The sequence below is a fragment of the Micropterus salmoides genome, unplaced genomic scaffold (assembly GCF_014851395.1).
Source record: "Micropterus salmoides isolate LMB-PRFRI ecotype aquatic unplaced genomic scaffold, ASM1485139v1 Ms_hic_scaffold_19, whole genome shotgun sequence".
NCBI lineage: Eukaryota > Metazoa > Chordata > Actinopteri > Centrarchiformes > Centrarchidae > Micropterus > Micropterus salmoides.
The window spans coordinates 11,909,231-11,932,471 of record NW_024041039.1 but is presented as its reverse complement, the minus strand read 5'-3'; the positions used below and the strand labels follow the sequence as shown (position 1 = coordinate 11,932,471).

General features: G+C 38.8%; 1 protein-coding gene and 1 long non-coding RNA gene across 3 annotated transcripts; one reads left to right on the top strand and one right to left on the bottom strand.

Annotated features, from left to right (window-relative positions):
• Positions 1–3,886: 3,886 nt before the first annotated feature.
• LOC119910451 lies at positions 3,887–7,888 on the bottom strand. Its single transcript, XR_005445628.1, has 2 exons — positions 7,798–7,888; positions 3,887–4,050 (listed from the first exon to the last, which is right to left on the bottom strand). It is a non-coding gene; the product is annotated as an uncharacterized LOC119910451 (long non-coding RNA).
• Positions 7,889–9,089: 1,201 nt separating this feature from the next.
• zgc:101744 (uncharacterized protein LOC541409 homolog) lies at positions 9,090–21,032 on the top strand. 2 transcript variants are annotated; one of them, XM_038729067.1, is made up of 6 exons: positions 9,090–9,205; positions 9,302–9,434; positions 16,233–16,326; positions 17,817–17,955; positions 19,207–19,375; positions 20,353–21,032. In XM_038729067.1, the coding sequence occupies exons 2-6, from the start codon at positions 9,320–9,322 to the stop codon at positions 20,388–20,390; spliced, it is 555 nt and encodes a 184-aa protein (XP_038584995.1). In that variant the 5' UTR covers positions 9,090–9,205; positions 9,302–9,319; the 3' UTR covers positions 20,391–21,032. The 2 variants fall into 2 exon arrangements, with proteins under 2 accessions (XP_038584995.1, XP_038584996.1); XM_038729068.1 differs by having other exon boundaries at positions 19,207–19,397.
• Positions 21,033–23,241: the final 2,209 nt, after the last annotated feature.

Sequence of the window (23,241 nt, the reverse complement as noted above, 5' to 3'; positions counted from 1 at the left end):
AAGGCAGTGCCCATAATCCCCACGTTATGCTCGAGGTGAGAAATAAGGACGCTGTGGTCAACTGTGTCAAATGCTGCTGTAAGATCTAAAGATGGTACGTACATCAGAGCAAGTGTGAGATTTGTTTCAACCAAAGTTGGTCAAAATATTCCCTACAGCACTGGCAAGAATATGTTACCAAAGTATTCTGTTGAGCAAAGTGAGACAGAAAAAATTTTGAAGTAGTAATGCAAAGACATGACCAAGTTATTCTGGTAATCTGATATCAAATTATCATTTTGTACATTTTGTTGTCTTCTAGTTAGTTTTTGTTTTTAAGTTTGGTAAAATGATGGTTGCATCAGGAAGTCCAGGAGTGCTGCACTTGTTGTGTTAAAAATAATACTTTATAAACGTTTGTGCTTGGTGAGGTTACTGTCAGCTCTGTGTTCAGTGATCTGTGTCATAGTCACTTCCTTTTCAGCAGCTGCAGTCGGTTCCTGCTGTAACAGCTCAGTGCAGTCTGACTGAGGGAGGTTTTTGTACGACTATAAATCACTGTGTGAACACTGGGCCACTGTGTAGACTCTTACAGTAATAAACTGCTGCATCTTCAGCCTGAACTCCACTGATGGTCAAAGTGAAGTCAGAGCTGCTTCCACTGCCACTAAACCGAGCTGGTGTTCCTGAGTGCCTTATGCTGACATGTCTTATCAAGAGCTTTGGAGGCTGTCCAGATTTCTGTTGATACCAGAACATACATTCACCATCACTACAGGTTCCAACAGCTTGACTAGTTTTACAGGTGAGAGTGACAGTGGATCCTGGAGTAGATGTCACTACTGGAGGCTGAGTCACAGTCACCAGACCGCTGCATCCTGCACACAAAAACAAATCATTCATTTATCAGCAGAAAGAAATGAGAGAAAAGGCAACACATCATGTCTGAAATGTTGCTGAGTGAATGAACCTGTAAAACAGCAGCAGGCCAGCGTCCACATGAGGAGGGCGATGAGAGTCATGGTGGTTGTGGTTTCTGCTGTGTTGACTGACAGATCTGAGTCCTGCAGTGTTGAACTCACAGCAATATAAACCTTCTCAGTTCACTGGAGAATCAGCTGATGATGCAAAGCCTCCTCTCTATGGAAATGATTTCTCTGCTCTCAACAGACTGAAGCCAACGTGGGACACAAAATCAGGAGCAAAACAGCCTGGATTTAAACCATCTATGATCTTAATGGAAAAGAAGAAAATATTTATATTAGAAATGCAGTTGATGATTTAAGGATGAGTTTGTGTCCACTGTAGTTGGTATGATGTCTGTTTGTCTGCTTGTGATTATGTTTAGGTTTTACTGTAAATAAATAACATATTTCAGTTCAGCTTAATATAAGTTTGGAAATATTATTATGTAAAAGTATCATGTTCATTTAATTGTGTATCAACTAATATAAATATGTGAAACAAATGACTTTGTTTCAAGGAGACTGTAATGGTTTCTCTGCCAGGTGTTGAAAAGTAATGCAAACTAAATTTAATTATACCACAGATTGAATCCATATCAGTAAAAAAACTTATGTTTTTCTGTGTTATTAGAAAAAGCAGAGAGTTTGTTCAGTCTATAGATGCTTGTTCACAGTGCAGGAGGTTTTTGTACGGCCACTTAATGAGTTTGTATCACTGTGGTGGACTTTTGGTGGAGGAACCAAACTCATCGTTGACTGTAAGTATCAGAGATTTTTATTTTATAGAAGCAAATACTTTTATCAAATGTTGAATTAGACACTAAACAAGTTCATTGTTTGTGTTTTGATTATTATTTTGATTGATTTTATCAAACAAGGCTGATCTCACAAACTGAGAAGACGTGTTGCTAAGATTAATATTTATTCAATATTCATAAGGTTGAAAACAACTGTTTTCTAATCGTTCAATTTCATGATAAAGTTGAGTTATTGTTTGCTTAGAGATGCTTGAATGTAAAATTTGGTCAATTTTTTTTTTATATTTAGGAAATAACATCAGTAGTTCAATTTCAATATATTCAATTATTTTGAACATTCAAACTGTTTTTAGATTTGATTATAGATTTGTGGTGAGACACAGAGGAGCTGCAGCAGGGCAGTGCCACGCTGGTGTGTCTGGCCAGCGGGGGCTTCCCCTCAGCCTGGAGGCTGGGCTAAAACTCCTCAGGGGTGTCACACAGCCTGGAGGTCCTGGGGAGGGACGGCCGCTACAGCTGGAGCAGCACCCTGAGCCTCCCTGCAGACCAGTGGAGGAAGGCAGCCTCAGTGAGCTGTGAGGCCAGTCTGAATGACCAGAGACCTGTCGCTCAAACCCTGGACCATGACCGCTGCTCAGTGTAGAGCTTCAGCAACACTTCCTGTCTGGAAATGATACTGCTTCTTTGATACAGATCTTGATGAAGCTACAGATCTCCTCTGTTCACATGTATGTTCACATCTATATATCTCCGTTTCCAGAGTCAGAAAACGGGCAGGAAACATCACTGCAGATCCATCTCACCCCGGGCACAACCTGTTCCAGCTCCTCCTCTCTGGTAGGTGCTACAGAGCACTGTACACTAAAACCAACAGACACAGAAGCAGTTTCTTCCCACCAGCCATCACTCTGATGAACAGCTGATTTCTGACTCACAGTGTCAGGAACAATTCCTGTGCAAAAACCCAGTAACTCTGTCTCTAATCAGCACCTGTTTACTGGTTACCACTTATTATTTATTTATTCACCATTCTCTATTTCAGTGCTGTTCATACTATGTCATATTGTATATACTGTATACCAATACACCTACCTCAGGTCATAAGGTCATAGGTCTTGTTTATTTTTTCCAGCATCCTTTGCACTATTCTCCATCACACTGTGTACATGTGTACATGTAGGCATGTATGTGTACCTGTATATCATCCACCTTCAACATGTACATAATGAGAATAATAGTTTACTCTTGCATCCTTTGCACTCTGATCACTGAACTATTTGTCAATATGTCTATATTGTTTTGTTCATAGTGTGTATTTTAGTGTTTATACTGTAGTTTGTGTCTGATTTTATTTTATTATTATATTATTGTGTCATGTTATTTTTGTATGAGTAAGCACATCATGAGCAATGTATAATCCTGAGTCAAATTCCTCGTATGTGTACACATACCTGGCAATAAAGCTGATTCTGATTCTGATATTTCTGCAAGTTTCACAGCTTCTACTCAGTGTTTTAGTGTGCATGTTGCTTATATATTATATATTATTATATATATATTATATGCTATATAATACTGCTCATCTGCATATTCTTCTTTACATTCATTACTTTTCAAATTGAACTGAATTGTATTAGTTTTACTTAAACTATTCATTCATCAAAAATGTGGCACGAACATTAAACCATCATTCAATAAAACTATGGATTATAATTAGTCAATGTCTTTGTTTCTTTTCTGATAGTACAGGATATCTGGATTATATTACTTTGTGACAATCTTTCTTTGGAAACAAAGAATAAATGTTTAAGACTGCACATGGAAGTGATATTTAACAATGTTAGATAGTGTTAAGTTGTTGGTTAGTTGTTATAAATCTCTCACCCTGACTCAGGAAACCCAAGAACACAAGCAGAGTTATTAGCAACATCATCCTGATGCAGTTTTCAGAGTGCATGAAAACATTTCAGACTCTCTGTGACATGAGAGCTTAAATTCTGAGGAGCAGTGATGCATAGAAGTCATGCAAAATATATTTACAGGGCACAACTGTCCTTGTGAAACTGAAAATGAGAGGAGGTGAAGTAATTATAGGCTACATCTCCCTGTGGACTGATTAAGCATGTATGGATACTTCTTGTCATAGTGCAAAAACTTGAGGACTCAAAGGCAGACTCGGAACAGTTCGAAGGGGTAACAAAGGGGTTTTATTGAAAGGTGCAACGGAGGACTGGGTGGTTGGCTCCAACAGGGCAGAATGGAGAACACAGAGGAGGGGAGTTAGCCCAGGCAAGATAGGAGCAGAGCGGGGTGTGGCGTTCAGCAGGTTTCCCGGAGGTAGTGTGATCCTGGGCACAGGGAAAAACGGGTTAATCCAGGGAGACAGAAATTACAGGGAATCTTACAGGAGAAGATAGTTGGCCTTGACGCATATACCACATGTGGTTAACTGACAATCTGGCAAAGAATGTGAGGAGGACTGGGGTTGAAATACTGCAGGAGCTTGATTAGTGGAATGAGAACCAGGTGCGCTGCTGAAGCCAGAGAGTGTAGCCACGCCCAGACAGACACAGACAGGGAGGACAGACAGAAAACACAGGGAAGGGGGGAACAAAAGAACACAAGGTAGTGGGGAGATTCTGTAGTACCACAACACTTCTGGCTTTCTGTTCCTCTCTGCTGTAAGGCCTTTGTGTTCATAAATAGGCACCGGCTGCCCTCTGCTGGCACTCCAGCTTCACAACAACTTTATATTGACATTGGATTTGTATTTTAGTTCAATGATCATGTAGATCAATATCTTAACCCAGATGCTTCAGCTGGGATATAAAGAAAAAAATTCTAACAGAGGCCATGAATGAAACTTAACCTCAGTGTTAGCAGGCTTTTATTTTCAGAAATTAAGACTTCTATAGGTTCCTGTTAGCATTCATAGGCCTTTGTGTGTCATTTGCAGCAGAGTAGGCCTACATTACATTTTTAAGCCTTTATCAAACGGACGATTCCTACCATCAATCTATTGGTACACACATATATATATATATATATATATATATCTCTCTATCTATCTACAGTTGAAGATCTTGTGATGTGATCAAAATGTCCAGAACAGCTTCTAAATGGACCATGAGGATATGTAATTTGATTAACTACAGGTATACTAGCATATTAGATATTTTTGTAAACTAGTGATCTAATTTTAAAGATTATATACTGTTATGACCTGGCTCAGAAGGCCACAACAAAAGGGAGACACACCATGGTAAACGGTTAACAACACATGTTTATTTAACAAAAAATAAGCCAAATTTAGAGGTATTTCGAACTCATGGTGATGCAGTGGTTAGCACTGTCGCCTCACAGCAAGAAGGTCATGGGTTCAAACCCAAAACATCCAAAAAATTGTCCTTAGGTGCGGTTGTTTGTCCATGTGTCGCTCGATGTCAGCTGGGATTGGCTCCAGCCCCCTTCAACCCTGTACGCAGGATAAGCTGTTGACAATGGATAATTAATGTATGAGGTATGTAGTGTGTGGTTTCTATAGTGTCTATGCAAGATAATGGTTGTGTGAAGGTGTTGTAGTATGCAGTAAGCAACAGTCCTCCTGCAGAATATACGAAAATCTTCAGCCAAAACAAACTATCCTACATTAACCAACAGAATAATAGAACATTGACACAGGGGGATTAGGCTACATAACAAGCAACAAAGGCATTAAAGAAAAATAGTTACATATTTAATTCTCCAGACTATAGCCTATAATGCTTCAATATAATGTGTGATTTATATTGAAATGTTGTATTTGTGAATGTAAAATTTTTCATATAGGCTAGGCTAAGATAAAGAGACATACATACATACACTTTTCTTTGCACTATCCTCAACCATAAGATGAAGCTAGTAATTATAACATCAACAACTTTGTGCATTAACCACTTAATTTCCTGCATTCTGAACACATTTTCTGCACCAAATTATGGAGGAAGTGTCTTTATTTATATGAAGGGAAACTAAATTAAGGTGACAATTCAAAATATAAAGGAATATAATGTAGTACCAGTGCCTGCTGAATAGAAAAAAGCTAAGGTGTGCCGGCATGCTTGTATATGCATGCTTGTATACGCCTCCAGTTACGTCATCACACGCTACCGTTCTAGCAACACCAATAGGATTGGAGTAGTTTCATTCACGATTTCAGCCCTGCCACGCCCAGAGGCGTTCCCATAGTGTCGTCACCGACGCAGCGTCTCATTCCCCTTCTCGGGGAACAAGGGTTACATACATAACCCGAGACGTACTGTGGCCTGTACTACGAATCGGGGTAACTGGCTTATCCAGGTAACTTCAGGAGTAACTTGGTGACGTCGGGTGTAACTTCCCCGTTAACCCGTACTACGAAAGGTGGATAGGTGTTACTTGAGGTCTGTTGCCATGGCAATTTACGCTGCATCTCTAAACTTCTCCGAGCAGGTTTCGAGGTTACCCTGCACATGGACTACACACCACATCTGTACTCGGTGTTAATGATGAGAAGTAGGATATATAGGCTACACACCACTTCATAAAATGTTTAGATTTCATCCTGATTTATTCCACTGCAGTTGCAATGAAGTTCTGAACACAACAGCATTAGGCTATGTTCAGACAGCGAGCCCTGCATCCTCGGTGATTTCAGAGCGGAGTCTTAATTAATTAACGGGATAGTTCCTTAGATGTAAACCATCTGTAGTCTAGAATTGAATTCACCTAAGTGTTTTCACATAGGTTTATTTAGATTGACTATTTTACGTGTCCAAAAAATATGGAGCCAGGGTGAGGGTTAATAACCTAGAAACAAATCCTAGATTAAAGTGTGAAATTTTCAAGAAGAAAAATGGGAAATTCCCTGAGGTTAATGTCACAAATCTAAAATCTGTTTTCTTCTGAATAACCCAATCCAAGGCAAACTCTCTAAGGTGCATGATAGTGATTGTGGGCTAAACTCACGAGTATTTCCTCACTGCTAAATCCGATTGCAAAGTTTAATATAACTTTCCAATGCATGCATACTACACGGCAGACGTGTGTGTGTGTGTGTGTGTGTGTGTGTGTGTGATGTTGCAGCCTTGCAAAGTGAAGTTTCTCTCATAAATGTGTGATTTTAATGTCAGAGAATATTCAAGTTTTTTACTTGTAGATTAATCTTGGAAATTAAATTGTGTCTCGGGTTATTAGCCTATCCCTCTCCGCTGGCTCCTTTTCTTCTATTACAATTGACCTTATGTGCAGTTGTACCTTTACATCTTAATCATATTACACATAAAAGAAGAGCCCATAAAATACATAAGAGATTTGAACTACAATAAGAACACTGGGAAGATAGTTAGGCTACAAATTTACTCTATGCGATGCCAACAAGCCGCCCTGCCTTTGTCGTCCGCCACGATATTAGATTTAGCCGTTAACTTGTCTTTACATTCATAATTTCCTGACACAACCAACGTGCATTCCTCTGGAGAAATACGGAGCATGCACCGTTGAGAAAAAACTCTGCCTGCACGGCCGAACACACCCCTTTTATGCAAACGCGCACCAACTCCAATTAAATTAACCCGGGGTTAACACTGACTCAACTAACCAACATCTTATCCACCGTTGTAGTACCGATTAACTGCAGTGTAGGCAGTCAGAGTTTGTCAACCCTGAGTTTGCCTGATAACCCCGAGTTAACTCTGAATAGGTTGAACTCCCTTCATAGTACAGGCCACAGGTCACAGTGCTGACAAATTAATGCTGGTAACCCTGGAGTGCGGGTTTGGTGGGCCCAGACTGCATAGGGCACTCTGTAAAATATTAAAATCAAAGAAAGTCCCTAGTTTTATGTATAGAGGATGGTTGTAACACTTTTTAAAGAAGTGTTACAACCCACCCCACCCCTGTCAGCCAATGTTGAGCTAGTGGTATTACCATAGTGGCTTGAAATTAGAAAGGAAAAAAAAAAATCACAAGTTGCCTGAGAAACTATATTTCAATCTAATATAAGTCAAACAATTCTATCTGCAATAGTATAGACACTAAACAAAAAATAGTCTTGGTCAAAAAATGTACTTTCTTACCTCAAAATCAGTTTTTTCCTTATATATTCTGAATACACCTCTTTCCAGACTTGATAACCACCATGCTTGATCTGGGAGGAAGTAGGTAAATACTGAAATGATCACCTAACTCCTATCTTATCTCTATTTGGTGGAATTGGTGTTGTTGCAACTCTCCCCATGTTACAACCATAACCGGTCTCCCCTACACGTATTATAGCAGTGAGTGCAGCAGTAACGTTGGATCCTATTTACGCTGTGGGGAGAGGGTAATTCGTCCAAAAGTTGTCGCTGTAGGCCTGTTTAAACCCTACGCGGGTTAGGGAGCTCGATTTGGGCTGTGAGGGTGACTCCGACCAGAGTTCACTCTATGCTGCAGTGGCAAGGGTCTAGTTTCGGAAAGGCCCAGAGTTACAAATACTCTACAGGACAATTAGACCAGGTGCCCAGAGTTACTGCAATCAGTCTCAGCTCTTCACCTGCAAGGGATAGAAATTGGTCACACGCACGTGACCCCACAGGGCGTCACAATAACAACTGTTATCATTTAAAAGATATTCATGAGGTGCATGTTTTACAACCAACATTTCTCATAAATCCTAGAATTTGTTTAACATTGTCCTATGCCAACATATTTAAACAATACTAACTAAATGTAAAATGTTCTAGATATTTTTTTATTTGTATAAATCTATATACTATAGGCTACTATATAATATACTGTGACTAATTTCAACTGAGCAATCTCCATCCACAGAGTAAGACCATGAAATACAGTTGAAAGCTTTTGTCAAACTACAACATTATAGCTATACAATATGTCTCTCCTTAAACACAATAAGCATTGATCAGTTATCAGGCGAGTGCGACATTTTAAACATTTTTTACTAAGTTTGGCTTTGTGAATATGGTACTTCCCTAGAAAGATCAAAAGATTGATTAGAAACAATGTTTTCTGTTTTGTGGACAGTAGGCCTACATTTTTCCAACAAAGGGAAAATTCAGAGTCAGTGTTACCAATAGCCTAATATTTTGAGACAAATCTTTCCAGAATTTGCTAGAGTGGGGACATTGAAAGAACAGGTGTATTATGTCTCTGGATAGCTTACGTTTCATAGAATGAGAGAATATGTCTCCCTTAAGTTTGAGAAGAAAGTGGCTGGCAGGATGCAATGTATAACTTTAAAAGAAACTTCCCTTTATTAGTAAGGAGGTACTTGTATGAAGGAGATATATTTTCCCAGTTCACCTCTAGCACAAACCTTTGTTTCATCACCTGCTGCCGTACACGTTACTCACCGGAGCTCTGTGATTGGTCAGCGCCAGCGGGGCGACGTTCAAACTCCTCCCCCTCACCACCACCGCATCTCGGCGGAGTCAGCGGCTATCCACCCAACGGAAAGTTTTTGGGGCGAGCTATCAAGCCAAAGTTAGTAAAATAACGCATTGTTTTATCACCAATACTTTAAACATCGGCACGTTTAACATTGTTTCTGTTTTTCTGTGCGGTTTGTGTTGGACACAGGCTCTGGAAAGCCCGAAAATGAGTCAGTTTAAGGAGCGCTTCGTGACTCTGCTCCGTGAGAAGAACTTTGTGACAGATCAGTTGGCGACGTTGGAGCAAAAAACGGGAGTGAAGAGAGAGTACATCGTTTTGGGTATGTTAACGGCTCGGTGAAAAGAAATAAAGAACTCGTCAAACATCCTTTAATGCTTCAATGTAGGCCTACTTTAAAATACTGAAGGCAGTAATGAACTTGCTTAGGAGCTTATAACGTCTTTGCTAAGAACTAGCTACATTCTAGCAAACAAACCAACATTTGCCACTCAAACTGGAACTGGCAGCAAGTTGTGGTCACACTGTTGCACACAGAGTAGCCTACTTGGTGTAGGCTAGTTTCATATCCTGTGGCACGGTGAGCTGGCTCATTTTATTACCCTTCTCATGCTGGAATACAAAGTTCACCCAGCCCAGACCTTTATGCTACATTATAAGATTAGACTTGGTATATAATCCTTCCTTGCACACACCTATTTCAAAATATTGCTGTTGAAATGATCAGCTTCTAATAACCCAGGGCCAGAACCAGCTGGTCCCCGGGAGTATTTTTATCACATCCTGAAATACCCAGTGCAGAGCAGATATGGAAGGAGATTCTCAGATGACGGGTTATTAAGCTGCAGGCTGCCCTATGTTTAGGCTACATTTAGGAGTTGTGTTTTTGATTCTTCTCTGTTGTCACAGCATAGTAGATGCCACTCAGCTACAGGAAACAGGTTAGCCAGTGTGACCTACATTCAACCCACTATCTTTACTCAAAATTGATCTACACAGATGTGTGTTCACAACATTAGCATGGGTATGCATTTAACAGCCAATTTCAAGGTTACAGAGGAGAAATATCGGTGGATTTGAATGGTGTGTGGGAAACGTGTTGTCTGTGTTTATCCACGTGATATCAGATTGGGATCACAAACATGTTTGGATTTGTGTGATTGATATTCATATTTTAAAGTTCAACAATAGAACATCAGCAGATTTACTTTATTTTTTAACATAATAAACACATTTTAGGTAAGGATCCTTTATAGTTGGTTATTATAGAACTGTGACCAAGGTACATTATGTACTATGACTATGTATGCTACTACGAAAAGTAAGCATATTAGTGGTCTCAGGTGGGCTAACTATGTAATGGAAACACTTTCTAAACTAGAGCTGAAATGTTTGGTGATTAATCGATTAGTCAATTTACAGAAAATTATGTGGCATGAATTTTGATAATGGATTAATGGTTTGAGTCATTTTTTTAAAATAAAACGGCAACCATTCATTCAGGATTTGCTTCGTACTCTGTTCTTTATGATTGTAAATTGAATATCTCTTGGTTGGATAAATTAAGAAATTCAAGGTTATCAACTTGGACTCTGGCAAAGCATGATTGACATTTTTCACTGTTTTCTGACATTTAATAGAACAAACATTTGTTGCAGCCCTGTTCTAAACTTCCCCATTGCATTTCTGTTCCACATATTGCTGCTTATCGGCTGACAGATCTTTGATGCTGATGTATCTGGGATAAGCTAATATGGGTCCATACAAGTCAGGCGATTTATCTGTCTGGCTCTACCTCTACCACATCAACCACTCTGAAGAGTGTCATTGAGTAAAAAAATGCCACATGTGTCATTTATAATTTAAAAAATGATCAAATTCTAAGAAAATGTCAGTTTGCCAGATACAGTGGGTGTCTGGTAAAGTCAGATCTTTATTTAAATACTTGCATGTTTTTGTCCCAACACACGCCACCAAACTAGCAAAACAAATACAGAGGACTGTATGCAGATCACCCCTTGACACGCCTGTAGCCTGTATTTAGTAGAAGGTACAACCAGCCAAATTACACCATGACCTGTCATGTCTTTGCCCAACTGTCTTCTTAAGTGTCTTGTTGGCTTGTTAGTGAGGCAACAACCCTTCATTAGACAATTTGGCCACATTGCAGGTTTGTTACAAACGTGTGCAATGATAATGGTTTACGTTCCCTGTTGGCTCACCAGAATGCTATGTTGTACTTTGCCTTGACCTGGGGCTGGTCAGTCAAACAGAGTTACAAAGTTGTGTCTTGTGTTTAGCGGAGAAACGTCTCAAGTTCATGCTGACTCTTCTGACACTCTGAAGTGTGAAGACTGATTTGCTGACTGGAGTAGGGAGGTCTCATTTCCACTGTGTGTGCAGCCAAACTTACTGAGTGAGTGGCCGTTGTTTGTTTTTTAAAGCCAACACTCACTCACTGCACTTGTAACAACAGGCTTTGTGATGATTTCATGATAAGAGGAAGTGGATTTTCAGCTAACAACTCCTCCAACTCTAATGAATAGTTTGAGTCATACAATACAAGATTATGCAACTAATGTCCTAAGTGCCCTTTAGCTTTCCCACAAGAAGGGTGTGTTTTCATTTAAGGCTATAGAATCCATGCCATGTCAAATGGATGCATTGCTAATTTTCTTAGAGAAGTTCAGGAGTTGCTCACTCACAGTGTAGAGTCAGATGGCATGCCAGTTTGGATGTGTTTGTTGCTGTTAAAGTGATTCTGCAGTCAGCTTTGTATTATTAATCACTGAGTGATTAAAAGAGGCAGTTTATGATCTCCCTATGCAAAACATTTCTGTCTAGGAGTGTCTGCTTTGTCAGCAGTCTCTTTGGGGGCTTCAGTTTCAACCTGTTCTTCCAGTTCTGCCTTCATATGAGAGGTATGGGTAGACAGGGAAATGCATGGTTATTTGTATATTAGCTGGGACAAACAAATGAGATGTAAAGAGCAGGCAATGGTTTTATTGGTATCAAAAGCTTGTAGTGTTTTGGATACTGTGTGACTTCATTATGTCTATGGCATTTATGATAGTTCAGTTTTATTATTAATTTAGGTTTTACATGAGTTTGAATGATTATGGCAGCTGCTGGAGGGTTAGACATCCTGACATTGCCTTAAACCTGTCTCAAGGTTACCACAGAGACAAAAGATCTGTGATTTTTATATTTTGTTATTGGCCTGGGGAGTGTTTTGAAGATAATGGAAAACTATAATTGAGCATTAAGTGAAAACATGGGTTTTGAGTGAAGAAAAACATGACTAAGCTGGAGAATTCAATCACAAATGGAAGAAATTAGTAGGCTAAACTGGCTGACCAGACCGCAGTGTATTTGCTTTGAAGTCAGCATCTTGCTGCAAGCTAACCAGTAAGCCTGTTTCAGCCTCTGAAGGAATGCATTGTTAAAAGCAAGCAGTATACAGTTCAGTTCATTATACAGAGCAGATTGTTCCCGCAGATTTTTTTTATTTTTTGTGTGTTTGTGTGCAATTCAAAACATAGCCCCGTAAAGCAAAACATCCTATAGGCTACACTCAGTGGCCACTTTATTACCTGTACAATCTATTGCAAATCAAAAAATAAATACTGGTGCTGGTCATATAATTAGAATATCATCAAAAAGTTGATTTATTTCAGTAATTCCATTCAAAAGGTGAAACTTGTATAATGTATACATTCATTCCACACAGACTGATATATTTCAAGTGTTCATTCCTTTTAATTTTGATGATTATAACTGACAACTAGCTTCTACTCCGTGCTTGAATCAAGAGGGCTGAGCAGTGACTCATGGTGTATTCATGTGGTGTCGGGGAAATAAAGTGTACATGGGACATAAAGAAGTATACAGAACTATGATTTGTGCAAAATCACATATGGCATGTACATATTTTACAAACACATATGGTTATAATGATTAATAACGATATTTGCTGTCCATGTAGAGCAAACTGCATGCGTGTTGTTTATATGCTCTGAATATTACAAACACCTCTAAATATAATGTGCTCCCCTAACCCTAACAGCACCACCAACTATGACCATACTACAAGAACATGTAATTGAAATAACATCTTTGACATTTTCAACAAAAACTAAACATCATAACATCATGAAAATGGACTTTATGGCAGTGTAGTTGTATTGAATTTCATTAGATTATGCCAATGGCCACTGTGTATATGTTGTATACAGATGAAACATAGGGCTGCAATTAAGCCAGCCAAAGTGATTCATTTATCACAATTAATCACTTTGGCTATAAAATGAGAGCCCAATGCGAAGTCTTTGTACATTTGTTTTTTATCCAACCAACATTCCAAGTCTCAAAGATATTTATTAACTATACTGTATTAACTATCATATGTGACAAAGAAAAAAATCAATTCATTTCAGGAGCTGGTTTTTATTTTATTATCTAAATAATTGCTGATGTCTTATTGTTTGCTTAATTGATTAACGGACCAGTCATTTCAGCTCTAGATGAAACTATTACCTTTAAGCTCAACAAAAGTCTGTACATTATGCGTGGAAATCCTTTTTATTTAAAATAATCTAAGGAGTCCTTCAGACATTACACATACACTGTAATGGTAATAATAATTTTTTTTAAGTCATGGAAAACCAATCACATTTGTGGAATCTCTCACATATTGTATATACTCACATGACTGTGTGAGCTTTGTGGTGTATTAAAAGTCAATTCTTCCACTGACTGGATGTGGCTATCAGTGTTTGACTTGTGTTTACTGCTCCTCCTAATCCTGGTTCTGTGCTGTCCTGACATCCTGCTATCAGACACTCTGTTGACAACAAATGAATGTGACCTGACATTAGATATGTTTGTTAAAGAGCAACTACACACCCAAATTCTATTAGCGCCCTTTTCCCAGCATATAAAAAAATAAAAAATACAGCAGAGATCCACACAGGACTGCCACTGTAGGCGTGGCTACTTAGTATGGGATGTGGGGAGGTAAGACGACACCGACCAGAGAGGCCGACAGACAGACCTCTGCTCTGTTTAGCAGAACGGCGATCCATATGGAGCTGGTAGTAAGACATGAAAGTGCTTCTAAGGAGTCAGCTGCTCATAGCTGGTTAGACACTGTGTCTGCTTGACTCCTTAGAAGCATTTTCATGATGGTCCTTTTGTTAACTACAACAACCTTTACAACTACTAAAATTGGAAAAATCTAACAACTGTCTAAAATCACGAACTAACCTATTAATGCTGTAAACACACAACTATAAAATTTATACAAATAATTAATGCTGACAGCACAATCTAACTACTCGATCACTATACACAATCTGCTTTTCACTACTGTCTGCAGTCAAGAGATGTTTTGTAGGAGGGAGAATGGGGTGGGGATATTTTAATGCAAATATATTGCATTAAAATGTCAAGATTGGGGCCTGAATCTGTCACTACTACTAAGACCCATATACAGTCCCCTCCAAAAGTATTGGAACGGTAAGGCAAATTCCTTTGTTTTTGTTGTTCACTGAAGACATCTGGGTTTAAGATCAAAAGATGAGTTCAGGATTTCAGCTTTTATTTCCTGTTGTTCACATCTAGATGTGTTAAACAACTTAGGACATATCACCGTTTGTATTAGAACCACAGCATTCTTAGCTGAGCAAAAGTAATGGAACAAATAATCTTAAAGTAAATAGCATTTAATATTTGGTGGCATAACCCTTGCTTGCAATAACTGCCTCAAGCCTGCGACCCATCAACCTCAACAAACTGTTGCATTCTTTGTTTGTGATGCTATTCCAGGCTCTGTTGGGTTAAGGTCAGGTGATTGACTTGGCCAGTGTAAACCCTTCCACTTTTTTCCCCTGATGAAGTCCTTTGTTTTGTTGGCAGTATGCTTTGGCTCATTGTCCTGCTGCATGATAAACTTCCTCCCGATTAGTTTCAATGCATTTCTCCGTAAATTGGCAGACAAAATGTTTCTGTATACTTCTGAATTCATTCTGCTGCTCCAATCATCAGTTACATCATCAATAAATATTAATGAGCCTGTTCCAGAAGCAGCCATGCGCACCCAAGCCATGATTACCTGCACCATGCTTCACAAATGAGCTTTTATGCTTCGGATCATAAGCAGTTCCTTTCTTTCTCCACACTTTGGCCTTTCCATCACTTTGGTAGAGATTAATCTTGGTCTCATCAGTCCATAAGATTGTGTTGCAGAACTTTTGTGGCTCATCTCTGTACTTCTTTGCAAATTTCACTCTGGCCTTCCTGCTGATGTGGGTTTACATCTTGTGGTGTGGCCTCTATATTTCTGCTCTCTGAGTCTTCTTCGAACAGTGGATTGTGATACCTTCACCTCTGCACTGTGGAGGTCATTGGTGATGTCACTTACTGATGTTTTGGGGGTTTTCTTCACAGCTCTCACGGTATTTCTGTCATCAACTACTGTTGTTTTCCTTGGCCGACCTGCTCGACGTCTGTTGCTCAGTACACCGTAGTTTCTTTCTTTTTCAGGACATTCCAAATTGTTGTGCTTGCTATGCCCAATGTTTGTCCAATGGCTCTGGTCGATTTTCCTTCTTTTCTCAGCTTGACAATGGCTTGCTTTTCTCCCATAGACAGCTCTCTGGTCTTCATGTTGGTTTATCCTCTTTAACAGGAAATGCAGTCTTTATAGGTATGAACCAAGGATGAAAAATTAGACTAGTCATGCAGAGCAATTTAATATTTGGACAATCAGCCTAAAAGGCAACACCTGGGCAACAAGAAACTCTGTCAGCCACATGTTCCAATAGTTTTGCTTACTTGAAAAATGGGTGGGTTCAAACAAAGGGTGGTATGTCCTGAGTTGTTTAACACATCTAGATGTGAATACCACAAAATGAGAGGTGAAATTCTGAACTCTTGTCTCATACTCATCTTTTGATCTTAAACCCAGATGTCTTCAGTGAACAACAAAAACAAAAGAATTTGGCTTACTGTTCCAATACTTTTGGAGGGGACTGAACATTGGTTTGGGGGGTTCCTCCCCTTCCTGTCTTGCCTCTGCCCTCACATCATGCTGCCTCATCTCATCTTTCTCCCTTTTCAGGTGTTCTGAGTTTTATCGGGTTGTATCTTCTGTTTGGATATGGAGCCTCACTTCTCTGCAACCTGATTGGCTTTATCTATCCATCATATTTCTCGTATGTATGAAGTTAAGCTTATTTCAATAAATGCCAAAATGACACAATTTGTGGAAAAAGTAAAGCATTTAGAAAATATAGTATTCCATAAGTATATTTCAGAGGTCATGTTATGCTTTTTCCCTTTCCTTTAATGTGTTATATCTTTTTTGTGCATGTAATAGGTTTGTGAAGTGAAAAAGCCCTGCCCAAAGGGAGTTACCATCTCCAACAGAAAACAAAACACTGCTCTCAAACTGTCAAAAAACAGTTTGATTGTAGTCCAGCCTTTACCTCTGTAACATATCAGCGTCACTATGTAACACATCATAATGCTCGCCTAGCGGCTAGTCATGCATGTCTTCAAAAACACTGGTGGAGAAACACACTGAGCAATGGACATGAAGTTGTTACTGTGATGTAGAGACAGTGTACAGTACCTTACATATGAAAGATCAGTTTGTTAGAGATTAATAACTTAGGCTACCACTCTGGAGTCGTGAAAATGAGCATAATATGACCATTTTAATACAAAGTGTCAACTAGACAGTTTCATTTGTCTTAGCAATGAACGCACATGTTTCTTTAATTATGGCTCTGTGATAAGTCAGTAGTATGTGCAATACCCGAGCTATGGATGTGACATCTAAATGAAATGCAGCCATTGTTCAACGCCATTGATTACACTTGTGCTTTTCCTTCTACAGTATGTCAAAATGTGCTGTGAAAAACACAGTTTTTGCTTTTAGTATTACAGCTCAGAATGGATCTTACTTTTAATTTTGTTACTTTATGGATGACTGACATAGACTGTTTGTTTGTTTTTTTTCTTCATATCTTCTTTCAGTAGTTATTTGTTATGTTCAAGTAAAAGTGAGAAGTAAAGAATAGATTGTTTTAAGTCTGTCTTAACACAACACTGACTTTCCCATACGTACAGTACATTGAAAGATAGTGGTCACTGTAATGATTTCTCCTGTTAGTTCTTCCACTGTGGCTCAGCAAGGAAAACACTATCAGAAAAGTTTTTATGCTAAAAGACTCACAACTTCTGAAAATACTGTATTAGGCTATGTGTGATTACTGAAGCATCGCTTTGGCTGAACTTCTGAATGCTATTTGCACAACGCAAGGACTGTGATTTTTGTCCCCCGTTACTTGGAGTTGTGATAGTAAGGGATTACGTTATGACCAATATAAGGAAGAGGAATCATTACAGCGGCCAATAAGTCTTTCTGTCGACATATGGGCAGGTGAACCTATGCTTTAAGTTCTGCTTAAAGGTACCCTGTGGATTTAATTTTTTTTTATAAACAAACATGTTTTAAACTTTTATTGTTCTTGCCCTAATCACATTGAGTGTTTGCAGGCCTAAAAAAACACATTGAGAAAATTTCCTGCTTAAATAAAACAGTCCCCAGCGTACCTTTCTTAAAAGCGCACACAGTTTAGACTTAAAATATTAATGTACTGTATAAGTCGTCACTTCATCAGTCTTCCTCTTCATTCAGTATTAAAGCCATCGAGAGCCAAATTAAAGAGGATGACACACAGTGGCTGACCTACTGGGTTGTTTATGGCCTCTTCAGCATCGTCGAGTCGTTCTCTGACATCTTCCTCTTCTGGTTCCCCTTTTACTATGCTGGCAAGGTATGCTGACCTTTTAGTTTGAAGGGTGTTTTTGTATGGGTGGTATTTGGTACTTTTTACTTTACTCTTTTCACTCTTTAGCTCCTCTGTATCAAGTCAACAACTGACCAAAGTCAGCTTACACTGAAACCACAGTCATGTGGCATTGAATCACATGAGGATTGATGCTTTTGGGCCTCTTGACATTGTAGCTTTCCAGCAGCGCACCCTTGTGGACACATCCTGTAATAGCAATATAAGGAAGATGTGTGTATGCTGTGTTCTCACTCCACTGACATTATAAGCAGGTTTTTATTATGTAGTGTGTTCAGACAGGGAAAAAAATATGCAGACTAAACACTTTCAAGTTTTTTAAGATGTTCAAGTGTGCTGTTGATTGACATTTTTGTCCCACAATGCATTGTACAAAGAAATGAAGGAGCTACTCAGCTTGAAAACATAAGAACAAACGGTGGTGAGACACCTCTAGAAATATATCAGGAAAACAAATAAGTATCATAACTTTGGCAAAACATTTTGTCCTCTTGTTAAAGTGTAATTGGCTGTGGCATTCCAAAGTACAGTATAATTGGTGTCCAAGTGAGCAAGTATGTTGTAAAACCCATAAAGTATATTGTTGGTAAACATGTTGTTCCTGTATACTAACTAAAATAATATACTATAAAGATTAGTGTATATACTAGTACATAATTTACACAATTAGTATGTAGCTTGGAATTGGGACACATCAGTCCCTATTAGTTTCAGAAAACGTATTTCACACTATTTCATGTCCCTTTGACCTGAGAGAGGAGTTTGTCATAGTAATTCGAGTAAAGTTATGTTCTGAGACAAAGTGACCCCACATATCAGAAAGCCCTATGGCAAAGTCACCTCACTATCTATTGTTCTGGCCTAATTACCATGATCAACATTGCTTGCCTTCATTAAAATGGCTTGGTTTCAATGAATAAACTTAATCCTGGAAAAATAGGATTAATAAACAAGGCCTCATATTGTGGTAAATTAACTTAGGCCTGTTGTTATGTAACCTAACAACAATACAGCAGCACACATTTATTCAAGGCACAAATTTGTAAATGAATTAAGACGTAATAAGACGGCCTATAAAATGTAAAACAATAATGAAAAATGAGAATGTTTACTAACAGTCTAAAACCCAAAGTAACTCAGTTTTTTTTATCACAAGATAAAGAACCAGACAACACAGCAGCATTATGTCTAAAGATCTGCCCTCTGATCTCTCCTCAGTGTTTGTTCCTGATTTGGTGCATGGCTCCGGTGACTTGGAACGGTTCTGACATCTTGTACAAGCGCGTGATCCGGCCATTTTTCTTGAAACACGAGTCTACCATGGACAATGTGGTCAGCGATCTGAGTGCCAAGGCTAAGACCATAACTGATAACGTTGCAAAGGAGGGTGAGACAACTATAGTATACATGCAAGTACAGCCACATTTATATACTTTATGTGCTGAGAGAAAAAACTCTATTACCTCACAGAGGGCTGGGCAAAAATCTAAACCATGAACTGCCGCATTTAAACCTAGGTAACGATTAATAAACTTTATCTCAGTGAATCTCATATTAATTAGCTATTCCGAACAATAAAAAAAAACTGAAATTATGTTTCAGAGTAATATTATTTATGTAACATTTGTATTCATTTAGAATACTTTTAAAATACTTACTAAAGTGAATGCTTTATTTTACATATCTCATGACTTTCAAGTCAGAACAATAAAACATTCGATTTAAATAACACTATTAAAGCCAGCTGTTTTAGGTGACAATATATTTTGGCAAAAAGCCTGTGAAATACACTGCTGCGTCTGACATGACTTGCTTACCTCAGACTGTGGTCTAGAGACACACCTTTACTGTTCCAGGGCTAAGTTGTATTCATTTTGGTAATTCTGCTTGGTTACTGAAGAACTGTAACTTTAATTTGTATCAAACTTTAGCTCCTACTGAACGTTCACCATTACATTTGCGGTTTACAGCTAACCTGGCTTCACTTAGACAGCTAGCACTCCTGTCTCTCGCTCTTTTTTTCTTTTGCTCCATGTCTTTCAGACATGCTTAAAACAGCTAGCTGGAACAATGCCGTGACTTATGAAATTAATCCATGCAGCAGGTTTCAGGTGCATTGCAGGGTTAGGTGGCAGCCTGTATGAAGGAATGAATTTACCGAACTTACCTATGTGACTATATAAAAGTTAAAGTTAAAATATCTGTTTCAGTAAGGTTTTTAGTAACTGCCCAGCCCTAACCTCACACTTCACACCGTATAAATACATCCTCAAATACAATAATTGGTTGTATCTTTGAGCCTTTTTTTTTTTTTTTTTACCTTTCTGCAAAATATAGTGGGTTTTTTTCTCTTTGTTCCATCAGCTGTTAACCGGGCCCTTCACCATGACAAGAACCAGTGAGAGACGTGGGAAGGCGTTGTATGTGTGCGTGTGTGTTTGAGTACTTGAAAGAGTTACTGAATGAGTTTGTGTGTGTGTTGTCTCACTTTTGGTGCATCCTCCCCCCCTGCCTTCCAGTGGTGAATGATGATGATGACCAACCACTCCGTCATGTGGTGAATGGAAGCTTTACACTCCTGAAAATAAATAAAAGCCCGTGTGTGCATTCACATCACTTTACTGCCATCAGTACTGCGAAGACAATCAGTGAAACTTCTTGTCTTATTATTTTCATCATTGTACTGAGAATATGTGGAAAGAAATACGTTCATAGCAAAAAATGTTGATTGTGGGCCTGCAGGTTTCAGCAACACTGGCAGTGAAGTTATTATGTCTTATTGAGCCATTTGTGACAGAGGCTGGTAACATCTTCAAATAAGTCTGTAAACAGTATTTTCTTTTGGAACTTTTACGTGTCACTAATGTCTTCTTGCTCCTAAAAGCCTTACTCTCGCATGTGGCAAGCAGTATTTAAAGCCTGTTTGAGCTATTGGGAAGGTTCTAAATCTGTACGTTTAACTAGATGTCTTCTGTCCTTTCATCTGTCTTAATTTATCATCTCATAATAGTGAAACAATAAAACTGGAACCCTGATGAACTGAAGAACAGTGTCTACCTGGCTTTAAACTTTGAGATTTATTTCTGTCTTCTGGTGCACTCTCTCCAAGCGGTGTCATTCCTCACAAAGTGGGAAATTGGATTTTATTTGGTCCAAATTACAATGTTCATGCACCAGTGATTTCTGTAATTGTTTCTTTTTATAGCAGTGGCAAGTCCAAGGAAATTAGATTTCTGGATCCATAACCTGTGCAGATTTGGCTGTAGTTCATTTTGCAGCACCAAATGTTTCTTAGTAATGAACCTTGTCTGCACAAATATTAATGGTTCCCAAATATCTCACACTCGCTGTCTTGGGAAACATTGAAAGTTTCAGTTACCCTTTTCCAAATTGTTATATATCCACTTTAAAAAAATTATTACAAATTACAAATTATTACTTGAAATTCATTATGAAACATCTCTGAACTACAGAATGTTTAAAAAAAAAACAAAGTAGCTGTAGATAATTAAATTAAACTCTTATTTAAATTGGTTATAGAAAGAAATGTTTGTTTGATTAATTGCAGGGAAAATACAAATACCACATATTCTCTTCCATCCTACGTATCCACTTGATCTTTTGACCTGTCATCCGCAAGCACATTTGCCAGCATTCAGATAGCCTAACCACGCACGCTTTAATTTGTGTTTGGCTCTGTATTCACACTTGAGCTCCAAATGGGAGACCCTTTGTGTTCGTGCACTGGATGTAATGCATGGGAAGAGCCGGTACGATGGCCACACACCGCCACAGGGACAGAAAAGGCACCCATTTGGAAACGGCTCCTGTGAAGATACATCTGCTGGGTGTTTATGTATACCCTCCGCCACCGTGGCAGACAGGTTATTGATTAAACAGGAATTGGACACAGAAAGCGAGTATTGCATTGTGTTGCTGATCCAAGGCCTTGTTTTGAGTTACAGACAGTAGAAGGAAAGCAGAAGAGAATGGGATAAAGAAGAATAGGGGTGAATGTATGAAAGCATGGTTTATACATACACATTTTTCAGCATGCTTTTTATTATTTATTATTAAGACTGAACATCTCAATTGAAAGGATTGATACAATATTCTATACACGTTTCTGCAAAGGATGAATCCTACTGACTTTAGTGATCTTTGGACTTGTGCCACTAACTGGTTTTAGTCACATGTCTTGACAACTTCGGGATGGATTGCCATGAAATGATGCAATATTCATTATGCCCAGATGATGAATCCCAATAAGTGTGTTGTTGATTCTCTATATTTTCATGTAGCGCCATCAGCAAGTCAAAGTTTTCATTCATCCTGTGAAGTATCTCGTGATTGATTTGTACAAGATTTTGCACAGACATTACATGGTTCCCAGATGATGAATCCTGCTGATCGTGCGCCTCTTAGCAAATTTTACTTGTCCAATCTTAACAATGACCAAATACCCGCAAAGTGGATGACATTCCCGCCTCAGCTGTGTATATAGTACTAATTAGCAAATGTTAGAAATGCTAACTCGCTAATCTAAGATAGTCTCCATGGTAAACATACCTGCTAAACAACTGCATGTTATCATTTCGCTCAAATGTAGCACATCCTCAGAGACATTAGCGTGACTCTTAGTGACGTTTTCTACAAAGTTGAGATTTTAAAGTTGATTCTTACACCTGAATAATGGTATTAGGAAGCTTCAGTTTGATATGGCCTAAAACTCATGTAGGACCGCATAGAACACATTTAACCCAATTACAAATAGGCTAAGCTAATGCTAATCTTAACCTAGGAAGGTAAGAAGACTTATAAGCGCTCGGAGCACCGAGGTTGAATTTACAACTTAACAGGGCTGCTAGTAGCACTGGACTTTAAGTCCTGTTTTGATTTGAGTCTCTGAATCTGTCACTTCTCCTATCCAATCTATCTACATAGGCTAATCTTGCACAAATATTTTCCCGGCCCTCTCTAATCTTCTGCTCATTATCTCCCGCCCGAGTGAAACAATCAATGCTACATGTGATCACCCTGTCTGCACCGGCTGGTTTTTAACGGCAGCAGTTCCTTGGCTCACCAACAGAGGGGGACAAACACAATGCTGTGTGGATGGAGAGTTGGTGAGTCATACAAAGAGACCGTCACGTACAGACAAGCAGCTCAAAACAAGGCCTGGTCTAACTCGGCCATAGGCTGTTAGCACCAGGAAAAGGTCTTTTCACACTTATTTGTGACATTAAACGAAAT